Genomic DNA, 24,285 nt, shown 5'->3' with positions numbered 1-24,285 from the left:
AGTATATTCAATAAAGACAACTTACACAACCCTCAATATTGACTTAGGCTACTTTTATTAGTGTAAGCGTGAAATGTAGTATATTATCTTTAAAAATATCTTGAGAATTTCTTCCGCAGTTTATTAAATTCCGGGTGCTCATGGAATAAAAGTATTTTAAGTACTAAAATTTCAAAGCTAGTTTTAGCGTAATAAGCCAGAGAAGAAGTATATTATAGAGTATAATAAACTACTTTAATCTACTGGTTTGCGAGGTCTTCCATTAACATTTTGTTACTTTAAGCTAGCAGCAAGCTATCACCTCCTTTTTAAATTGATTAGGTATGTATTCAAACATGTCCTATTTGATTTATTATTATATACTTACTAAATTGGAGTAGAATAAAAAATCGCCTGAAAAATTCGAAAAATCCATAAACTGCTTTACGCACTAAGCTATATAAGCTTGAATTAACGGGCCTTTCGTTTCGAAAGTCGATAGGGTTTCAGCATTTATACCTATGTCTAGACCTGAGTCAAAGCTGAGACGTATACACCTGAGTCAAAGCTTTACAAAAGCTGTCTCAAATCGTCAAGAGGCAAAACAAACTATTATTTGACGACGTCTGAGAGCGTCTACAAAAAACGTGAAGGACTCTCTTACGCTTTGATATAAGACACTTTCATTTACCATTTTCAGAGAAACTATTTTGTCACAAAAATAAAGCACGTTATGGACAGGCTACCGTACAATGGTCACTAGAGCCGAGCCGAAGCGTCCAACAGTGGATAATCCAAAATAATAATGATAGACATTGGACTTATAAAAGAAAATCAAAAAGTTTATAAAAAAATATATAATAAACACTATAACATAAAGTTGAACATGTCAATCAAGTGCAGACTTAAGTTACAAAAGTTCATAATATTTCAGACTCCTAAAATAGTACCTACTGCAATAAATCGGCGAGCAATAATGTGGCCTTAAATCTACGGCCATACCTGCGCGTCAAGAGCGTGAGGAACATCAGTTGACCCAGCGTGCAGGTTTGCTCGTTATTTTTAATTTAAAAAAAATGGGACATGAGGCGGGAGCGACAAGATGACGTGAACGTCACGTAGGTTGCATGGATTCATCGATCAATTTATACATATTAAAACAGTACTGACTCACTTAATGATCCATCAACGCTCAGCCCAAACCATTGGACTAAAAAAGCTGAAACCTTGCACAGCGGTTCCCTTTACAATGAAGACAAGGAATAAAGCCGAATATTTTGAAATTCCTACGGGATAGGGAATAAAGAGGATATAAATTTTGGCCGAATAAGGCCGTAGGTCGCAAATATTTATAGGTTCTTCGTAATTTTTTTAATTCTTGCGATTAGGCTTTGATTAAAAAAAAATACAAAATGTTATTGTAATTTTTTTTATCGATATTTGTTTCCCATCTTTCATGGTCTTCCAAATTATTGCTCTCCAGTTTATTGCACCTATTTTTAATCGCTGTCCAAATTGGCTAAAATCTGCAAAATCTGCAGGAACAAATTGACAATAGATGTGTACAGCATGTACGCCGCCAGAGCATAGTCTTCTTCGCTGATCTCTATCGATTTGCCACCTAGTATCATCTGGAGTTCCATGACTAATACCTGTAAAAATAAAACAATTTTTTTTTCAATCAATTATTGACCTTTTTAGGGTTCCGTACCTCAAAAGGAAAAACGGAACCCTTATAGGATCACTTTGTTATCTGTCTACCTGTCTGCCTGTCTGCCTGTCCGTCTGTCCGTCTGTCTTGTCCGTCAAGAAAACCTATAGGGTACTTCCCGTTGACCTAAAATCATGAAATTTGGCAGGTAGGTAAGGAGGTCTTATAGCACAAATAAGTGCGGATTAGCAGATTTCACATATCTTTGGAAACATGGTGCACTGAATCGGCGTTAGGACATCGGGTACCTCACATGTTAGCCATAGAGGTTTGTGTGAGGGGCCTTACGTCTCATCACAAGCTGAGTGGCTTAGCTATTTGAGGTGTTCCACTACTGAGTACTGTACAAGACGATTATGTATTGTCAACTGATTCTTTTAGTACATAGGTACTACTAACATAATACCCCGAATAATTATTTTTTTTGCGAGAAGAACTTACGATTATTTGGAATATAGTCGAGATGTAGAGAATAGCCAAGACCAGTGGTTTAAAGTAGATGCCGAAACCAATAGATGCGATACTGACACCCAGCGACAGAACCATCAACACAACACCAATCACTAATATGTACAAGTACCACGCTGTGAAGTCAAACTGAAAACATAATAACACAAGTTAATTATTGAAAAAATCGGCCAAGTGCTAGTCTGTCTCACACACGAAGGGTTCTGTGCCACCATCATACAAGATAAACACATATCTATCTTGTACGGTGCATAAATGCATGATATAGGGCACTGCAAGTTAATGACGGTCAGTGCCACCTATAGGTATGTGATTTAGTAATCTTTTAATTTTTTCGAATACCTACTTACATTCAATTTTTTTTTGCGATGTCACTAATACTTACAGTTTTCGGATTTTTTCCTTTATGCTACGAGAACCTGCCTAATTTCACGACTACCTGTCTGATTCTTAGTCTAAGTTAACAGGAAGTAGGCCTACCCATATACGTTTTCTCGACAGATATAACTACAGACAGAAGACAACAAAGTGATCCTACAAAGGCTCCTTTTTTTCTCTTGAACCCTAAAACTGAAAAATTTGTAACTACAATGGCGCGCTCCCAGTGTCATTTAATTATAAAAAGAATTTCGACAATTTATAGAATTTTTCACTTTGCCAGCTAGCATGCCGCTCGCGCCGTGATATTGGAAAAAACCGGCCAAGGGCGAGTGAGACTCGCACACGAGGGTTCCGTACCATCGAACAATTATTAATCTAAAACAATGTAAATAATTACTCACTTTAGACATAGCAAGTAACAGGCAAATCGCCACAGTAACACTCGTAGCAAGAAGCGCAAACATTATTATATGAGTTTGGACAATAGCCGTCCCTACAGCTGCGAGGTTACTCATCGCTGCAACCTGAAACAAAGTTTTTTTAAACATCGGCCTGGTACCCTGGAAGAGGGCCTGGTGGTTAAGGAAATTGGCTTCCTATTTAGGAGGTCACTTGCTTGATCCCGGGTATGCACCTCTTGACTTTTCGGAGTTGTGTACACTTTAAACAATGAAATACCACTACAATTAAGTAGATATTATTAGCTTTAACATACATTAAAGCCTTTATCTACGACATTACGAAACATTATGGAGAAATGTCAGGAGAGCTGTTCTTCATAATGTTTTCAAAAAGATGTATGAAGTCTACCAATCCGCACTTGGCTAGCGTGGCTAAGCTCTTCTTATTCGGAGGATACCCGCGCTCAGTAATGGGATTGTGATGGGTATATGATGATATGATGATGATGACCCTAAAAGAATGATAGCATATACGTATAATATGACAGCATATATAAATTAAAATAAAACTCACCGCTATAAAGAGCACGATGTAATTACAGGGTGCTACTCTCATACACGGCAAGCAGCATACCATAGCGTAGGACAAGGTAATCATGACCCCACTGGAAAAAACCAAAAACTGTAAGGCACGCCGGTCAAGTCAAGAAACGGTGTCTTTCTTGATTTTGTCTAGTGGCAGCAAATATCCCGTCAACCCTGAAATGGATCATCACTGCCTCGCCTTGTCGTGTCGCCGTCACAGGTGTCAACCGAGGCACCGAAAGGAGGCACAACACGCACTGCCTTGCAGTTCGCAAGCTTGTCTTGAGGCGAGACGACGCCGTTACGACGCTCTAGTAGGTAGGTAAGTGTGCGTTGTAATACACAGTTTCGTACAAAGAATACTAGGTTTTCGAGTTATGGAATAGAATTAATTTTATACAAGTGTAAATTAAAAATTTATAACACCCCCGACAAGTGAAGGTTACAGTAAGAACTGGAAAAGAGCTCATAACTTTCAAACGGCTGAGCCCATTTTCTTGGATTATAGCTAAGAACACTCTCGATCAAGCCACCTTTCAAACAAAAAAAAAACTAAATTAAAATCGGTTCATTAGTTTAAGTGCTGCGATGCCACAGACAGATACACAGATACACAGATGCACACGTCAAACTTATAACACCCCTCTTTTTGGGTCGGGGGTTAACAAATAAACTTTTACAAGTGCTTTTGAATCGTTCAAAATAATTTACCACTGGTTCGGAATGTGTACTCGAACAATACTCGAGTTATGGCCGTTCCGTTCTCGAGTTGATATGTGTGTGATATTCCTTAAAATGTAAGAATAAAGTCTGGATGGTAGGTTCTAAGTATGGTCTAAGCCTGTAGCGTGCAGTCAGACTAGCAAGAGAGACCAGGAATATCATTGCAAGAACAGATGTATTTATTTGTATAGATTTAAAGTTTGACTTTCGTTCCTTTGAATTTTGGATAAGATGTACTCACGCAGAAAGAAATGCCAATGGTCGACGATGAATTTGATAGAACTCCAAAACACTAGGCCTGCAATACAAAATACATATGTTTATTATAAACTTATGTGCTTACTGTATTATTTGATGAAGGCTTTTTCTCTTTATATTTTTCGTTTAGCTAGAAAATTAATGTCGGTAGCTCACTTATCGTCCTCGATCTCACAGGCTCGCGAGCTTCTGGTTTCAGGCTTTATATAAGCCTCTAAAGGGTAGGATGGACAAGAATGCGTAGTCATAGTGACAAATTACGTTCTGGGGCACATTTCATCTTAGCTTGAAACTTAATTATAATTTATTCCAGCGAAGAACCAATTTTCTTCGTTCTAACGAATGCTTCACCATTAGACTGCAGATTACTTAAAAATACTTTATATATACTTACAAAACTAAACTTCGTTTATCTATTACCACCAGGTGAGGTCGCAGGACATCTTCTAACAGAATAAAAAAATCTTCTTGAGTACTCGTAAAGGATGACAAGTCAACATCGCACCGGAAAGATGAGCGTTGAAAGACCTCTACCAAGTGAATAGACGACATCAAACGTGTCGTAGGGAGTCGCTGCATTCAGACCGCAACAGAAGCAGCTATGAAGCAGCAATGGGCCTCTGTCGGTGATGATGATGACAATAATGATGATGATGGTGATGACTTGTAAAAGAAAGATGTACTTACGTGTTCAAAACGAAGACAACGTACAAAAACGTTAAAGCTAGCATCACCAATACGATGGTAAAGACAAGCATCACAAAGCCATTCCTCGTCTCTGGGTTATAATCTAAGGGGACTCCAACACCGCCTTGGTCGTGATAATATTGAGAATATTGATAATTTCTCCCGCCTGGCCCATTTTGTCTACCAACGTCAATTTGTTTGCCTGGGCCATCTTTGACCTCTAAACGTAAAACAAAAATATCACACTAATATTATAAAGGCGAAAGTTTGTATGTGTGTGTGTGTGTGTGTGTGTGTGTGTGTGTGTGTGTGTGTGTGTGTGTGTGTGTGTGTGTGTGTGTGTGTGTGTGTGTGTGTGTGTGTGTGTGTGTGTGTGTGTGTGTGTGTGTGTGTGTGTATGTTTGTTACTCTTTCACGCAAAAACTACTGGACGGATTTGCCTGAAATTCAGAATGGAGATAGATAATATCCTGGATTAGCACATAGGCTACTTATTATCCCGGAAAATCAAACAGTTCCCACGGGATTTCAAAAACCTAAATCCACGCGGACGAAGTCGCGGGCGTCAGCTAGTATTATATAAATTGTATAAAAAACCGCGTCCACAACAATAAAAAGGTGTGATGTGCTTTGGAGTTTATTGTGTCGAAATCCAGAAATTATCGACGAATAGATACATAAAACCAAACTAAATTATCCTATGGCTATAATAAAAAAAACTTATTATAGCCATAGGATAATCATTATAAGACACATCTTACCTTGTTGAAATTGTACCCAAACATTGGGAGTTTTTCGTTGCTTATCTACCAATTCAATTACTGTGCTCTGTTGATCAATATTATCTTGCTTTTCAGTTTCTATGGCGTAAGTTAATTCTTTAGAATTCTTCTTAGTATTTTCTTTGGAGTTCTGTTCTGTGATATTTGTAAATTTAACAAACTGCTTAGCAACTTTATTAACAATTGGAATTTCACCAATGTTAATGATGATTTCCGCTTCTTCATTCTTATTTAGTTTATCTTCCAACTCAATAAGTTCTACTGACCTTTCAGTATTACCTATCATTTGTCTTAAATAATATAATTTATAATTACATTGGGAAATACTCTATTAATGAGTTCATAGAAAATAAATAATTAAACAAAGTGTATAGACCAAATAAAGTGAATAATATGAAAATGCTATTATTTTATTGATTGCATGGACCATTGGCATGGACCTTGATTGTCAAAAATTCCTTTCGTCAAATGTCATCCATCAAAAATATTCTTCTTTGAAACGTCTTTGATCTTATTTCAAATCTTCTTCAAGCATTTAATAACCATTTTTAAGAGGTTTTATGAATCTTCTTTCATACGTTATTAAATACATCCATACTAATATTCACACGGGATCTATAAAAATCTAAATCCACGCGGATGAAGTCGCTGACATCCTCTAGTAGATTATGAAATGAATATAATATCTAAAATAGATATGTGCAAGAAGGTGGCTAAGTAATAATCGTCAATACCAATTCGGATAGCCTTATTCTTCTCTAAAACCATTTGAAGCTGAATTGTAAACATCTGAAATATAAAAGAGTTTTGATAAAAATGAGTTTCTTCAGAACACTAATGTGGTTAAAACATTAAAATCCATTCAACGTTTTTTTTTTAAATTTTTGACTTTTATTACACAGATCACCAGGCCCATGAAGCATCGACTTCAAAATGGCAGCAAGAAGTGGACGGATTAGGAAGTTAGAGGACTTTATATGGTGGCGCGCTCCCTTCAAGACTTATGTTCAGCAATGGACACATCCAGACAGATAGATGATAAACGGTAGACACGAGAAGACTAAATATAAAGTGATTACGTACGATACTTTCAGGCTTATGAAAAGGATTTAGGAAAACATTGGAGGATGTAATAATTTTAAAGCATTAGAGAATGAACTAGTATCAAAGATAGTCGGCACACTATCACACTAATATTATAAAGTTTGTATGTGTGTGTGTGTGTGTGTGTGTGTGTGTGTGTGTATGTTTGTTACTCCTTCACGCAAAAACTACTGGACGGATTGGACTGAAATTTAGAATGGAGATAGATTATACTCTGGATTAGCACATAGGCTACTTTTTATCCCGGAAAAAAACTACATCCACGCGAACGAAGTCGCGGGCATCAGCTAGTTACTTATAGTTATCAAAGAAAACTATACTATAATTCAGGAACGATAAGTGTATAAAGATTTTTATGATCAATTTGTTTATGATTCAGTGAACCGCAAAATTAAATATTATGATAAATCCAACGGAACAACCCACAGTGTGGTTCATATCTCTTGCTGAAAATAAAAATTCACAAAGTTACATTCGCAGTATCTGAGAAAATTGTAATTCATTTAAATGAGCAATTCATTCATTTAAATGCTCGCATTTGCCGAGTTGTGGCAGGGACTTTTATAATATGCGTATGCACTTAACCATTATTTATATAAAATACGAGATATTTTTAGTGTTCCGTACTGCATTTTTCTCAACCCGCACATCAAAGTGCTTAAAAACCTTCAAAGCGCATAACATCCGTCCTGAACAAGGCCTTATGGGTTCACCTCGGTGTCTGTCTGTCAGTTACAGTTATAACCATTATTATATATTAGTTACAATTTATTAAGAAACAGCTAAGTTCAAAGTAAGGCTAAGTAGGTTCTATAAAGGACGTCGTGTCCTTCACTTATAAAAGTTGTTATGAAGCTGCAATATTCTAAAAGTTACATAGGCTAGTTACTAAGTACCTCCCAAACATGAAATATTTCAGTGAAATGGATCGACCAGGCAAAAGCTGAAGAACCCCCACGCATAGCGTACGCAGCAGTGGAATGGCACCTTAATACTGCTCACAGTATAATAGCGAATGTTTCCCTCAATATTACTCGCAGCAAACACGTCCTGCGTGTTTTAATACTAAAGTTCCCCTTTATGTCGAGTGCACTTTAAAAATTCAAACCCGCTATATAAATTTATTCCGCTGTATTTTTTCCCGGTGTCGCGGAAAAATTACTTCATGAATTTTAAACTTCTCCGCAAACTTTAACAGTTAAATAGGGAATATTTCAATGTTTCTTGCGAATTTCGAGATAAGTAATGTAATAAACTTAATTATAATGTCTCGCTACACACAAAACTTAACTAACTGCACCTACTTTTACGTATATGACCTCAATTTCACGATTAACTATGTACTGTTTGTTCTTGAATCTGTAAACTTAGTTTTAATTTGACATACCTATTACTCACTACATGACATACCTACAAATAGAAACTATTTATTTAATTTATTTAGCATTACTAATTTAATAATTTAATAATAATGTAAGATTAAAATTAATCTTAATTTATAATGATTGTAATTGTCGTAGATAATAGTTTAATGATTGTGTATGATAAATGTAATTAATATATTGTAAATTGCGATGCCCTGACAGGGCGTCATGTAACTATACTTCTTTAGCTTTAAGTTATATAGTTGTTAGTACATGACAGCAATGAAATAAATAAATAAATAAATAAAAATTTTGATTTCTTTTCCGTTTTATGGAACACGAGATTTTACGCGACATCGCTCGCATAGAAATACTGAATTGATGAGGGATAGTTTCCTGGTGTTTTGGCGTTTGATCAAGATATCCAAATGCAAGCGTCAAAAGTACTCGGAATTAATTCGCATGATACCATAATATTATTGTAACTGTTATATGGGGTATGGGAAAAAAATAACAGAATAATATTATGCTGTACCTACTACCATATTGTAATTATTATACTGGGGTTTGACACATGAGTGGTTGACTTCGGCCTCCTATTCGGGGCGTTTGGGGTTCGATTCCGCGCATGCACCTCTAACGTTTTGTAGTTTTAAGCAATTATACATATTATATCACTTGCTTTAACTGTGAAGGAAAACATCGTAAGGAAGCCTGAGAATGCCTGAGAATTCTCCATACTGTTCTCAATTATTGTGTGCGAAGTCTATCAATCCGCACCTATACATCGATGTCCGCACCTAACTAGCATAGTAGTCTATGGCCTAAGCACTTCTCATTCTGAGAGTAGACCTCGCAAGTGAGCCTGCGATGGGTTGGATGGTTAAAGATTTCCAAACATCAACATACTTACTTGTTAAATTAATATTTTTATTAGAATATACTTGTAAAACCAAACACAGGTAGGTACATTTAGTGTTAGCAAGTGCATTCCAGCGATAAGATGCGGAAATACGGCGTCCCGGAATGGAATCCGAATATTAAAGTAAGCCTGCTTCCTGCTCTGAATTTGCCGATTAAATTGCAAATATTTTAAATATTCAGTACCCTCTCCAGTACTGAATACTGGTATGGCTTTTATGACAATATTGATGAGTACATAATAATAATATATTGTTAATCACTATTATTGAAAACTTAACCATTGAGTATATTATATTGTCATAATATTTAATCGACGACATAGCTCAATGAGTTACCTTGTTTAAGAGGGCTCTCTCCGTCACTCGTTTCATACAATCATAGTTCCAATTTCATTTGAATATTAAGCAACCAAAGTCCATGTTTTGCAGACATATTCTAGAAACTAATATCTATGTCTGTGGTTTTCCAGATTTCTGTTAAAATATTCGGTTTCAAAGTTACGCGGTCTTAAAAAATTTCATACAAATCTTTGAGCCCCTGTAATTTTAAAACTACATATTTTTAGAAAAATCTAAAACACCACAGGCACAGATATTAGTTTCTAGAATATGTTTGCAAAATTTCATGGACTTTGGTTGCTTAATATTCAAATGAAATTGGAACTACGATTGTATGAAACGACTGACGGAGAGAGCCCTGTTAACTGAAGTGGCAAAAGGCATGGTACATAGTTCGAAAACCTGATAGATGTTGGGCTCCTACAGCACTGGAATGGGAACCTCACATCGGAAAGAAGAAGACCCTCCACTAGGTGGACAAACGAGCGAGTCACAGCGAGCCGCTGGATTCAGGCGGCGCAAGACTGTGGTATATGGAAGTCCCTACAAGAGACCTGGTATATCCAGCAGACGTCTATCGGTGAAGATGATATCACCAGCAGTTATCCTTTGTGGTACTTCTAAACTTTGACCGTCAGTATAACAGCAAAATTGTTTGAACGATTAAGGATTTGCTTTTGTACCAATACCAAAGAATTTATACCATGCACTACGTACCAATATATTGTGCTTTTACAATATAGCATGTGCCAATACCTTGAATCTTAATAATGTTTATGGGGTTATGAATACTTATGCTACCCACTTTGCTTTTAATTAGGGGGCAAAACTTAACGGTAACCATAACGTAACTTTAGATTTTAAACCTTACTCAGTAAAATGTTACTTATAGTCATCGCTGAGAAGATAAAATTCCAAGGCGTTAGATTTGCGGTTCCTTGAATAACAAAAACATTTATCCTAGTCTATTGTACCGTTTGTCCTAGTCTATTGTACCGTTTGTCCTAGTCTATTGTACCGTTTGTCCTAGTCTATTGTAACAAATGGTCGCAAAAAATTATCTCCACGTTCGGGAGCACAACACAAATACGTGTGTGTAAACAGTAAGCATTAAATCTATGTCCTAATCTTCTGCGACACTATCGGTGGAACTAAGTCGCTTCGAGTTTCTTACGCTAGAGTGGGTAGCTTTATATTGGGAAACGTTTAAACAAGAATATTTGAAATTGGATATTTTTGAGTTTCGTACCGTTTACGTACGAATTCGGGACGCTTATAGGGTATAATAAAGAAGTCCACATAAGAGATAGGAGTTAAAGTTTGAACAATATATTAGAACACAACTAGCTCTTTCTGATACGATCTGCTTAGGTGTGGAACGCCCTTCCGGCGCCCGGTCTCCTGCCACGTCCGTAACGCTGTGCATGTAACTTAAGTTCCTTCAAGGCAAGGGTGAATACAAATAGGCACATTCTAGGCAAGCTCACTCCGACCTAGACATTAACATTGTTTTTCTATGAGTCTCGTGAAGTGCAAGACTATTTTCTATCTATCTATTCATAAAACAGAATAATAAACTAAGTGAGAATAGAAAAAGACTAATTTAAGGCAAGCTCGTACCAACCTAGACTTCACCATTGTTATTCTACGATTCTCGTGAAGCGAAAGACTATTTTTCTATCTTTCTAAAACTAACAGCTGAGAATACATATAGGCAAATTTAAGGCTAGCACGCTTCAACCTGGACCTTACCACTGCTTTTTTTATGAATCTATATTCTATTTATACATTTGACAGGATGAACTAACTGAAAATTCATATAGGCAAATTCAAGACAAGTGCGTTCCAAGATTCTCGTAAAGCGCAAATCTTCTATCTATCGGTGCATCTAAGCTGATTGACTGGCATATCAAAGTTTTACTTAAGCCGTTGTATCTAGAAAATTGAAATTCTGCATGTTTGTGGTCACTATAATGTAAACTTTCGTAATCTGGCAAAAATAATACAAAATTATGAACTAATTATAGGCCAAAACTATTGGATAACTATGAAAAGTTAACATTCCATCTTCTTTATCTTTAAAAATTACGTAAACTTTTAATAAAGCTCCTCATCGTCCACTATAAATTACATCTCGGTGTTCATTTTAGAATTCATGAAATCTCTTTTTTAACATCCAGACACTGCTTGAAACTTACACTGACGCTGCAAAGCATCACTTTTAATGTAAAAGTTTACACAAAAAAGCCCATTAAAAGACAAAAAAACTTCGGACAATAAAAAGCTACTATATTTATGAGTCTAGACTTAAAATTGGCTACACAATTTATAAGACAGAACTTGCAAATTCTTGTCACGACAGAAGTATATTGTGGCATGCTAATTTGAAAATCAAATTAATGTGCTAATTCTAAGTTAATTTACCTTCAAATTTCGGTTCATTTTCTTTAATGTGCGACCTCGCTTGCAAACGAAAATCTAGGGTATGTAAATCAAGTTTTCCTTTTTACCTTACTTGACAGTGAAATCCTTTATTAGATTTATTTGGGTAACAACGACCTTAGTCATTGGTGGGTAATGATTATTAGAAGTTCTAAATTTATTTGTCCAGTCACCTATAGAAAAATCCCTCCGGACTGTCCTAAGCAATGTACTAAAAATTTTGAATTCCTCAGACTGCATATTTCATCAATTTAGGTAGTAGGCAGGTACTCGTACCTCTTTTTTCGCAGTCTAGATAATAACAATCAAAAGATTTAGTAGAGGCACTTACTAAAATTGTAGCATTTTGGAAACAAACCAAAAGTTGAGTCTGGGGAGGCATTTGAATGAATAATTATATATTTTACATTTCCCTTTTAGAACATAAATTAACAGTAAAGGACGAACATAATAATTGTTGTAAAATTAGTCATATAAAGTTTGCTTTTGTTTGGACACTGCAGAAGTCTGCGTTAGAATAATTTGTTTGATGGGAAGAAAATATATTATATTTAAATTGTATTTTTTCAGAATAAATATGCCTGCGGTTAATATGTATGCGGGTATGTTTCTACATACACACAGAAACTCACAACAAACACACACCCACACACTGTGCACCCTACTTTTTTATTTCCCTATTTATTTTTAGATAACTGAGGGAGAGGGCTGGCTATCCTTAACACAGATATAAAAATCTAGCTAGGATAGCCAGTCCTTGATCTTGCAACACTCAAAATTGTCTTAATAACTAAGTTATCTTACTAATTGTATATGCTTACAGTTCACTTTGTTGTAGGTACTTAGGATTGTAGGTATTTAATAAGATGTAAATTTAATTGTACTTAGTTATTAATCTTTTGTGGAAATAAATTATTTGTTATCTTGTTATTTGTTTCTATCATCATCATGATCATCCTATCGTCGACTGTTCTTTTTTAAGCATATTTCAACCATACAGCTCTTAAATTATTTTTAGGGTTCCGTATACCCGAAGAGTGCTATCGGGACCCTATTACTAAACCTTCGTTCCCCGTCTGTCTGTCTGTCAGGGGCTGTACTTATCTCGTGAACTGTAATAGGTTGAGACTTGAAATCCCAGAATGTGTATTTCTATTGCCGCTATAACAGCAAATAATAAAATATTCAAAATGCCCGCCATGAAAATAAAAAAAAATATATAAAAAGTGGTATTTCTTTTATGCGATGGTACGGAGCCCTTCGTGTGCGAGTCCGACTCACAATTGACCGATTTTTAAAATGGATGTGACGCACAGACAGACGGGGATGGAAACCTAAAAAATGTACATAAGTGAAACCTTTTACGTAATACATTAATTTATTCTTGAAATATTGTTTCCGATCAAAACATAGCTTTTTGTATGAAAATTTACAGCTAGACCATCTTCCTAAATATGCCAAACACATAAATATACCGTATCCATCACGTTGTGGATAAAAAGTAAGCAAGCACGTTTTACTCCCCCGTACTACACCTAAAGCTATTTTAGTCCTCTAATAGCATCACTTAAAACGAGGACGACTTAATGTAAATGTGGACATAAAAGACTTGAAAAATGAGACTTAATTGTGTCACAATGCGACGAAATAACTTCGTTAGTGAAATAAGTTAGAAGGAATGGACTCCCGCCCTGATGTCTCGACTTAATAGGGGGATAAAATCAATTTATGGTACGAACTAGCTTTTCCCAGCGTTTTCTGCGGGGGTGTAAGTGTTTTTGAAGATTCCGTTGGAATTTCTTAATATCCTTTTATGTGGGTATGTTTTCTATATATTTAACCAAAGAAATCAGAATACCTACTCCCTAAGGGCTAGCGCACATATGGCGGAGCGCAGCGCAGAGCATGCCCGCGAAGTTTTCTAATCGCATGACACATTACGCGAATTTCTGCCAGAGAATGCGCAAGCACGCGCGGGACTGCGCGCGGATGCGCGAGTATCCGCACGGATGCACAATTGATTTTAGATATTATTTCAATGAGGACAATTTCCATAATATTTTGACTGTGAAAAATGCTCTGCGCTGCGCTCCGCCATATTATGTGCGCCGGCCCTAAGTAGGCATACTACATAAAGAAGCGACACTCTCCGCCAATTTAGCGTCACCCACAACGTAACAGACGGAAAAATATAATAACGGGATACATCGACGCCTGCAAGTAAAAACGTCGTAACTCATTTTTTAGTGATTTTGAGTTACAATCATTTTCATAATGAACGAAAAATGCTCCTTTTTTGCGCTCACCCCTGTATCTAAATTCAGTCCCGTTGCGATTTTAGCCAGCGGAAAAGGATCGTAAGTCAGCATCCAGTAAAGATGATAAAATGGTATATTTAGTTACACATACAAGCCAAGTACATAGGCAAGTGCCTAAGGCGGCCTTCAATAACATTACTTACAACAAGAGTACAAAGAGAGTACAAGGCACACGCTGGGTATGCGCTAGTATCTATCATAATTACTGAACTATTACTAACTGAATAGTATCCATCAAACCGTTTATAGCAACAGTTGTTTCCCGCTATACAAACTAACGCCCGCCCTCATTACCATTTTCAGTGGGAGAAAACAAGAATTTCTTTAAAGGAGAACGTTCACGCCGTGTTTATATTTCTTTTTGAAATGAATAGAACTAGGCTAGCTTAAGTGCTCCAAGGCAGACGGTTTGTACTTTTAATTTAGATAAAAATACCACTATTAAGATCTTAATCTTTTAATTTCTCGTTTCATTCACGTTATTATTTTTCTTTTCAGCTCAAGTTTAATAATTTTAATTCTCCATTTACGGGATTTCTATGAAACTCAAATTAATTTGATTTGAATTCTTATAGGCTTGCTGTTTTATTCTTATAACGACTTAAATTCTTTTTTTTCATAGTGTAAGACGTGATTCTTCACGAAATCGCGGGCAAAAAAGCTTAGTAAGCAAAATTACTAGGCATTTTTTTTTACTGTGTCATGATGATTGATTAATAATATTATTTAATTGTATTTATGGACACTAGTTGGACAAAGTGTAAGTGGTTATATTATATAGACGACAACAGATAAGTCGCTGAATTAAATCAGGCTGCGTAACACCATAACAGACCATAGCGTGTGGAAGTCCCTTCAAAAATTTCCAGCTGTCGTCTATTGGTCGACTGTGAAGCTGATTATATTTATGTAATTATAGTTTTCGAGATTTATCATAAGTTTAAGAGGGGTCTCTCCGACACTCGCTTCATACAAACGTAGTTCCAATTTCATTTGAATATTAAGCAACCAAAGTCCATGAAATTTTGCAGACATATTCTAGAAACTAATATCTATGTTTGTGGTTTTCCAGATTTCTGTTAAAATATTCGGTTTCAAAGTTACGCGGTCTTTAAAATTTACATACAAATCTTTGAGCCCCTGTAATTTTAAAACTACATATTTTTAGAAAAATCTAAAACACCACAGACACAGATATTAGTTCCTAGAATATGTCTGCATTTCATGGACTTTGGTTGCTTAATGTTCAAATGAAATTAGAACTACGATTGTATGAAGCGAGTGATGGAGAGAGCCCTGTTAATTATAACTTCGTATACAAGTTGACGTAAATATGCTAAACATCAATGAACGCTAAATCTGTGAGTACTATCAGGGAGGATAAATTGTGATAGCCTAAAACCTCATAACTTACGGGGTATAGCCGAAAGTATCCGTTTAAAGGTCGGTAGGCACTGTAGGAACAATTGCGTTTCCGACATTACTGCCTCATTACCATTTCAATGGCAGAAAACACCTATTTCTTTTAAGGAGAATATTCGCGCCACAGTTTTCTATTTTATAAAGCAGTAGACTGAAGCTGACGTAAGTGCATTACCAGAGTGAACTGTGTATTAGTGTCAACAGTATATAATGTAATGTTAGGACACTTTCTTTTATTAAAAAGAATATTAGCCATGTTAACAGGGCTCTCTCCGTCACTCGTTTCCACTCGTTTCATACAATCGTAGTTCCAATTTCATTTGAATACTAAGCAACCAAAGTCCATGAAATTTTGCAGACATATTCTAGAAACTAATATCTGTGTCTGTGGTCTTTTAAATTTTTCTAAAAATATGTAGTTTTAAAATTACAAGGGCTCAAAGATTTGTATGTAAATTTTAAAGACCGCGTAACTTTGAAACCGAATATTTTAACAGAAATCTGGAAAACCACAGACTTAGATATTAGTTTCTAGAATATGTCTGCAAAATTTCATGGACTTTGGTTGCTTAGTATTCAAATGAAATTAGAACTACGATTGTATGAAACGAGTGACGGAGAGAGCCCTCTATTTTCCCCTTTCTTCTCCAACTAAGCGTAAGCTTGTGCTAGGAGTAGATGTGACAATAGTGCAACGCTGGGGTTTGAACTGACGACGTTTTGGATTTCAGTCGGCACTTTTAATCTTTGACCTATTGAGGCTTTAGTTTCATTCTAGTCCATACTTTTCTGGCCTCATCAGAATGTCCTGTATGAACTTACTTTAACGGTAAAGAAAAATATCGTGAAAAACCTGCATGCCTGAGAGTTCTCCATAACATTCTCATACGTATATGAAATCTGCGTATCCTCACTTAGACAAAGATGTGGACTATGGACAAACCCCTACTCATTCTGAGAGGTCCTGTGCCCAGTAGTGTGCCAGCGATGGGTTGGTGATGATGAGGCCCCTTAACTCGACAGGAGGTAAGTACTCCACCCACAAATCCCAAACTTTTTCCAAGCACTGCACAAGGCAATAAACAAAATTCGCAAGATAATAAGAACAATAAAAGCTTCGAGATTGTTCCCGCTTGTCTAGAGGAGTTTAGCGGCGGAACATTTTATCACTTTCTTTCGGTTATTTTTGTAAAAGGCTCCGTTAACGAAATCTCAATTTACTCTGAACAGAATTAATTGTTTGCCATTCATAATGCAGATGGATCATGATTTATTATGTTTACAGAATATTTTCGCTCTTTAATAAATTATTATGAAGCCTGGGGGTAATCTGAAAGAATGTCTAGCATCTTACGTTTAGATTAGATTGTTAATCTATCCAAATACGTCTAGACTTCTCTTTGGCTATAATAATCTTCCTTATCTCTTCTATATGTACCTACCTATTCTAAATTCTGTAACCAATAACCAATTTGAACTTATACTTCAAACAAGAGAGAGTGTTTGTTTGTTGGTTTGTCCTTTAATCTCGTCACAACGGAGCAACGGATCGACGTGATTCTTGGATGGGTATAGTTAAAGACCTGGAGAGTGACATAGGCTACTTTTTTACCGGAAAACGAAAGGGTTCCCACGGGATTTCAAAAACCTAAATCCACGCGGACGAAGTCGCGGGCATCAGCTAGCTTACAATAAATTGAGCCAACTCAGTGACGAATGTAACAACCACAAAAGCAAGTTTTAGTAATAGTTATGCCAGTAGTGGTAGCAGCAAACATTGAAACGGAGACTAAAGACCGGTAGCCACAGTCAAATTTTAGGAAGCTGTTTGTTATGATAAGACCCCACTGTTGGCCCGCTACATTGGTATTCGGAGCACGTACGCCCATTCCATATCTATGTAACGAAGGGACTTATCACACTTATCGGGTATTCTGTTATTAGCCTCCACCCTTATTCCTATGTAATGGTATGAGATGAATCGCGATGGTATCAGTTGGATATTCGACAGTCGTTACTCGTTTTATAAGCAATTTTGTATTTCCAAACGCGTTGGTCCCAATGGGCTTGTCCTAATTCAGCGGAACCCAGAGGCTTGTTACTTGTAAATACATAAATACACAAGCTTGACTGAGCAGCTTTTGTATAATGCGCAGTCATATTGTGTTCAGGTTGGATTTATTGTTTTGCGCACACTATACTTAGCCGAGACCTTTTTTTTTAAAGAATATTAGCCATGCTAATCATGACTAAGACTCCCCTTTCCCTTAAGGCTTAGGCTTAAACCTTGTCTGGATTGTGCTTGTGCCACAAATAAAATTATTCATATTCACATATTATCCGGTGCCTCTATCGCTTTGGACATTTTCGTTTAAAAATGCTAGCGATGTTGGCGCTCGGAAACCTTACCGATAACCTATCAATGTGTGGAACAAGTTTTAATTAAACATTTATCTCATTAGGGTTCCGCACCTCAAAAAGACAAACGTAACCCTTATCACTTCGCTATCTGTCTGTATGTCTGTCTGTCTGTCTGTATGTCTGTCTGTCTGTCGTGTCTGTCAAGAAAAGTGAATCAAACCTACTATTCCTATACTTAGGATACTTCGCGTTGACATAGAATTGGGTAATTTGGTAGGTAGGTCTTTAAGCACAATGTTAATTTGTGGTTACATCACAAAAAAATGGTGTTCATGAACAAATAAATAATTAGTTTACAAACATTCCATAGTGCATGAAGATCGTTGTAATTATTATCGTCCCATATTCACACCATCAAATCTTAGAAAACTTCTTATTTGACTCCCCTACAATTGATATTCTGATCACGATCTCGTATACCCATGTCTATTGTCTATTTAAAGGAGTTACCACACTTATCGCGTATCTATTGGGTATCTTCATTCACATAATAGGTTCAGAGGTCTTTAGAGGTTTGGAAATAACGTCATTTTCAACATAATATGACAAGCGAGTTGATTCAACACACATTATTCGAACTCCTATATCAAAACTCTTCCAACTTAAATATAAACTATTTCAGACACTAACAAAAACAAATTTTTAATATTTTTCAGACACTGTTAAAATTTAAAAAAGGTTTAGAAAAATATTTTTTTTTAAGTTTATTAGGCATTAACTTTTATTGCGATTACGTTCGCGAATATTATAGCAAATTTTCAGAATCTCATCATTTTATTCTGGAGATCCAAATCCCTCTACATCCAAACTTAAGAATGTTACTCTGTATAATAATATTACTGTAGATAATTTCTATGGTTAGTACTTTGACATACGGATGATCGAGCCAGGAAAAAATGAGTTTATCTCAAAAGGCGAGGTTTTTGAGTTGAAACAGTTAATCTAGGGCCAGGGGTGCGAATCTCATTAAAGTTGAGCTTTTACTGTGGCTTTGTTCATATTATACACGCTGCACTTTTTAACTGACCCCTGTTGAGCTTTTGCGGGTAGTAATAAGAGTAAGCGGTTAAGTGTCCGTTTGATCGGTCTAGACTCTAGACTGTGTCGTTAACACGAAGGCTAGATAAATAGTTCCATAAATGTTGGCTAATGGTCTTCTAAATACCTCTAGGTATATCACAGATAAGCTGTACGTTATTGTTTCCTCGACAAAGCTATTTTATCTTACTAATATTCTAGCATATCTTATAGCTACTAAATAGCTGAGTTACCCTTAATATCTTCTTAGGTGTTTTTAGTGAATTTTAAGATTATTGGCACATCAGACCAGATATTCTATAGACGCGTCCAATCGGACTAAGCAATCAAGCGCGCGATCGAATGAATAGTTTTATAAAATACTAGCCGATGCCCGCGACTTCGCCCGCGTGGATTTAGGTTTTTTGAAATCCCGTGGGAACTCTTTGATTTTCCGGGATAAAAAGTAGCCTATGTGCTAATCCAGGATATTATCTATCCCCATTCCAAATTTCAGCCAAATCCGTCCAGTAGTTTTTGCGTGAAGGAGTAACAAACATACACACACACACACACACATACAAACTTTCGCCTTTATAATATTAGTGTGACTACTGCGGCTAAAGTTTAGAAAAATTCAACCAATAAAGTCCATAGAAAATAGTATCTACGAAAAATTCGTGTCCAAAAGATGTATCACCAAGTTTTATTATTTCACATCAAGATGATCGATTGCAATCTGCAAAATATCGCTGTAATGGAAGAGATCGATCGATCTTCGCTCTATGAGGCACTTCTTCAAGTTGTGAAACTATACTTAACTCAACTACACTTAACATACCTACTGTTTAACTTTCTTTGCGCTCTGTTTTGTATGCAGATATGAGGTGATTGACAGTGACCACGACAAGTGATACTAAGATGTCACGTGTCGCAATCAAATGTCGCAGTCACGTGTCGCAGTTGCGTGTTGCAGTCAAGTGTCGCAGTCGCATGTCGCAGCCAAGTGTCGCAGTCGCGCGTCGCAGTCGCGTGTCGCTGTCGCTCACCACGAAGTCCCCCGTGCCTCGCAAAGCATGAAAAACAAAATAATCTAGACTCTATAAATCTGTATGTAGAAAACTGGGGAATTGTAGAAGTTTAAAGTTGCGCAAACAAAAAGTTCCTCGACCGAAGTCAAAGTTAGGTACAAGAAGATGGAAACAATACGGAGATTCAGGTGGGTTATTTCCACGCTACTGATAAAGGATATTATATAATAACATATTTATAAATTAGATAACCTGAGGGAACTCTTTCATTTTCCGAGATAAAAGTAGCTTATGTCAATCCCCAGGATGCAAGCTATCTCTGTACTAAATAGATGATGGCCGCGACATCCACATTTTTGAGATTTAGATTTTTTGATAAACCCGTGGAAACTCTTTAATTTTCTGGAATAAAAAATCTAAGTCTGTCCTAGGGGTGCAAGCATAGATTAATTTATTATTGGTCTTCACTAGCTTAGCAATCATAATAATAATTAATTAATAGAAGGGTGTAGGCTATCTTTGTGTCAAACGTCAAAATCGGTGAAAAGGATGGGCCGTGAAAAGGTAGCAGACAGACAAACTTCTGCATTTATAATATTAGTATGGATGCATTAACTTTATAAAAGAAGGTCGGCTGGCTTATTAAAAGTTTCAAAGTATATCTTATCAGTTAACAACATTCAAATAGCTAGCGGGATGTTGTAAAGGCTGATTGAATTTCAGTATGAATCCCAACTCAAATTGTTTTTATTTGAGTTTCGAAAAGTTTTCCCGGTTGAGTATAAAAGTCTGTGGAGAGTCGAGCAACTTTAATTCGATTGTCAGTTTATTTTCTATCGGATGAGAAAATAAGCTGATTATTTATTAGAAAAAAGATGGGTGTTATAAGTTTGACTTCTTTTTATGACAGCGTAATGCTTGAAAGGATTGGCCTGCTTGAATGCGTTTTTAGGGTTCCGTACTTCCGATTGAAAACACGGAACCCTTTTAGGATCCCCTGTGTGTCTGTCTGCCACAGCCAATTTGCTTATCAATATCACTGCCAACCGATAGACGGCCACAACTCCTCCTTACTTTTCCTTAGTTGATATAGGTCTCTTGTAAGGACTTCCACACGCCGCAATCTTGCCGTTGTTACAGAACATAATATTATAAATAAACCATAATATAAATGCTCTTTAGATAACCAAGCCTTTTTGTTACAGCAGGCGATAAGTGATTTCATTAGACTATAATATGCCGCTTTGTATAGCAAAATTATTCTAGGAAACGGTAGCGTTCTAACCCAGTTATAGACTGTCTATCGATGGTAAATTCTCACGTTAATTTAGCAAATTTTCGAAACTGAGATAAAAGCAAATTTTCATAGTCCCCCGAAAAACAACCCCACCAACCCGAGCAACTTCAATTAAAATTACAAAGACCGGAAAATGTGACCGGAAACAGATAAAAGACTCCAAAAATGAGACCAAATTGTTAAAACTACCGCAAACGACCGATAAGTCTTTTACATTTTTAAGCAGGCTTGCATATCAAAAACAAATAAAGTGGGTTGCGCATTGTCAATCTGTACTTTTCTGGTAAGGATTAAGGGGTTATATTTTAGGCAGATTAATAATAATAATTAATAAGGTTAAAAATTGTTAACACAACCCCTAACTTTTACAACCCAATAATGGATTTCTTATTTGGTGCTCTTTTACTATAACATTACTTTAATGGCCTGATGTAAAACGAGCTCTAATTCGATTAAGTACTTACTTTAGCGCAATAACCCTTTATCGGTCTTGGTCGTCTCTACGATTTAGTTCTACTTACATGATGTTAACTTGTCAATTTTTAGTAGCTACCTTTTTCCACGTAATTAATCAATCTTTTTGGTCTTTCAATAAACTTCTATTATTTTAATATTTAATATTTGGGTTACAAACATTAACAAAACAAATATGACACATCTAAACATACTTTGATTGTAACTAGTTCCTAAAAATGAGTCCTGAGACTTGACTTCTTGCGCGCGAACCAGGTAGGTATCATATCTACCTACTTTGCTTCCATAAAAATTACCAAGAAGTGCCAGATGGAGTGCATTATTCGGCATCCTATCTAAAATTTTCCTTAGTTGATAAGGTAAACAATCGTGATTTCCGGAGAATAACTGCTCTAGACCAAAAGCAGCCGTCTGCGTTACCTCTAAAAGAATGACAAAAGACGCTTCGTTAATCAAACGGGCAAGGATAAATGGACCTTCTAACCAGAATATATCTAATGACTTCGTATAATAGGGGAACAAATTCAATTAAGAGAGAAGTAAGGTAAGAACTACTTAACTTGTTGAAGTGATTATATTATCGTAAAACTTGATCAGACTTTCAACACGTTAAGGGAATTAAATGCTTTGTTAAGTACTTCCTTCATTATTTAATTTTAATACTACTAAAAGATTTATTCAAAAGAAATCCTTTAGAATACAAAATTAAAAATAAGTATTTTAAAAAGTTAAAAAACCGCGGTTTGCACTGCACCTTTTCAGCAAGCAAATTAAAGCGCATTAAATCGTTATTTTGATTTTTTAAAGAATTTTATGTACACAGTGACACTCGCGCCATCAAAATGAATCTAATAATAACGCAACGTCATCAAAATTCGTTGAGCCGTTAAGTAGTTACGAGTGGGCATAGGAACGGACATAAGACATTTGACACAGGTCAAACACAACCCTCCTTATTGCGTCACCGCAGTCGGTTTAATATAAAACAACACAGCACGTAGTCTGCTTCCCCTTTAATGCCGTGAAAAAAGGAAACCGACAATCGGATTAAAGTTAGCAACTCTCTTCAAACTTTTACACTCAAACTGTGAAACTTTTACCCAACTCAAATGAAAAACATTTGATTGAAACTAAAATTCAATTACTTTTTGCAGCATTTTGCAAGCTCACTAAGTTTTATTAGACAATAGTCGTACTCGTTTCTACTAACAAAGTCGTACAATACCTAAGCGGCTTAGTTTTTTTTTTTTTTTTCAAAACTATCTTACCAGTCGAATTTTTGAAAATAGTAGTTTGTTTGTTTGTTTGAAAAATGTCTTTATTATCAAATATATACACAGTTTATGTCCCGGTAACACACACAGGATAAACACAAAATAATAAATCTAACACAGTTTGACAGGCTATACACGCCCCTTTCAAACTTACCAATATCATAGTTAACACTCCATTCACATCATAAATACATCACAATAGGTTAAAATACTAAATATGCAAACCTTAGTACACGGTTAACACTTCTACACGTATTTTATTACATTTAAAGCTCTAAATTCTAAATTATCATAAATACAAAACATAGTTAACTTTACTAATCACTATTTTTATTTTTATTCATCGCTAGATGAGGGTAAGGCGCGGGACTAGTGATTCACCGCCGTGAAAATAGTAGTAGAAACCACTGTCGGATGCTCTAGGTGTTGCTAGATGGACGCGATGCGCATAAAGACCCGGGATACCTAAACAAGACTGGTTTTTAGGGTTCTGTACCTCAAAAGTAAAACGGAACCCTTATAGGATAGTTAGTTGTCTGTCTGTCTATCTCTCTGTCTGTCGTGTCTGTCAAGAAAACCTATAGGGTACTTCTTGTTTACCTAGAACCATGAAAGGCAGATAGCTAGGTCTTATAGCACGAGTAAAGGAAAAAATCCAAAAACCGGGAATTTGTGGTTATATATCACAAAAATAATTAAAATGCGTTCATGAACGAATAGTTAGTATTTTCAAGGAAAGATAACTATACCAAGTGGGGTAGGTATGGGGCGCCAGCCAGGTAACCTCCCAGTGTGCCTGGATGCTGCTGGTCCCTTTTGGATGCGTCCGAGGGGAAGAGCAGTGTTCGGGCCGGTGCGCCCCGGTAACATGGCTAATAATTTCT

At 36.2% G+C, this 24,285-nt stretch overlaps 1 protein-coding gene and 1 long non-coding RNA gene across 2 annotated transcripts; both read right to left on the bottom strand.

Annotated features, from left to right (window-relative positions):
* Positions 1-1,099: 1,099 nt before the first annotated feature.
* Positions 1,100-6,413, bottom strand: LOC123865060 (protein lifeguard 3-like). The gene is made up of 7 exons (XM_045905881.1): positions 5,955-6,413; positions 5,194-5,413; positions 4,490-4,546; positions 3,515-3,605; positions 2,941-3,063; positions 2,132-2,287; positions 1,100-1,631 (listed from the first exon to the last, which is right to left on the bottom strand). The coding sequence occupies exons 1-7, from the start codon at positions 6,259-6,261 to the stop codon at positions 1,479-1,481; spliced, it is 1,107 nt and encodes a 368-aa protein (XP_045761837.1). The 5' UTR covers positions 6,262-6,413; the 3' UTR covers positions 1,100-1,478.
* A 374-nt stretch (positions 6,414-6,787) lies between these two features.
* LOC123865120 lies at positions 6,788-23,646 on the bottom strand. The gene is made up of 3 exons (XR_006795910.1): positions 23,556-23,646; positions 23,324-23,329; positions 6,788-6,799 (listed from the first exon to the last, which is right to left on the bottom strand). It is a non-coding gene; the product is annotated as an uncharacterized LOC123865120 (long non-coding RNA).
* Between the last annotated feature and the right edge of the window lie 639 nt (positions 23,647-24,285).

The sequence above is a fragment of the Maniola jurtina genome, chromosome 5 (genome assembly GCF_905333055.1).
Source record: "Maniola jurtina chromosome 5, ilManJurt1.1, whole genome shotgun sequence".
In the NCBI taxonomy this organism is placed as follows: domain Eukaryota; kingdom Metazoa; phylum Arthropoda; class Insecta; order Lepidoptera; family Nymphalidae; genus Maniola; species Maniola jurtina.
The sequence above is the reverse complement of the archived record's forward strand: the minus strand, read 5'-3'. Positions and strand labels throughout refer to the sequence as shown.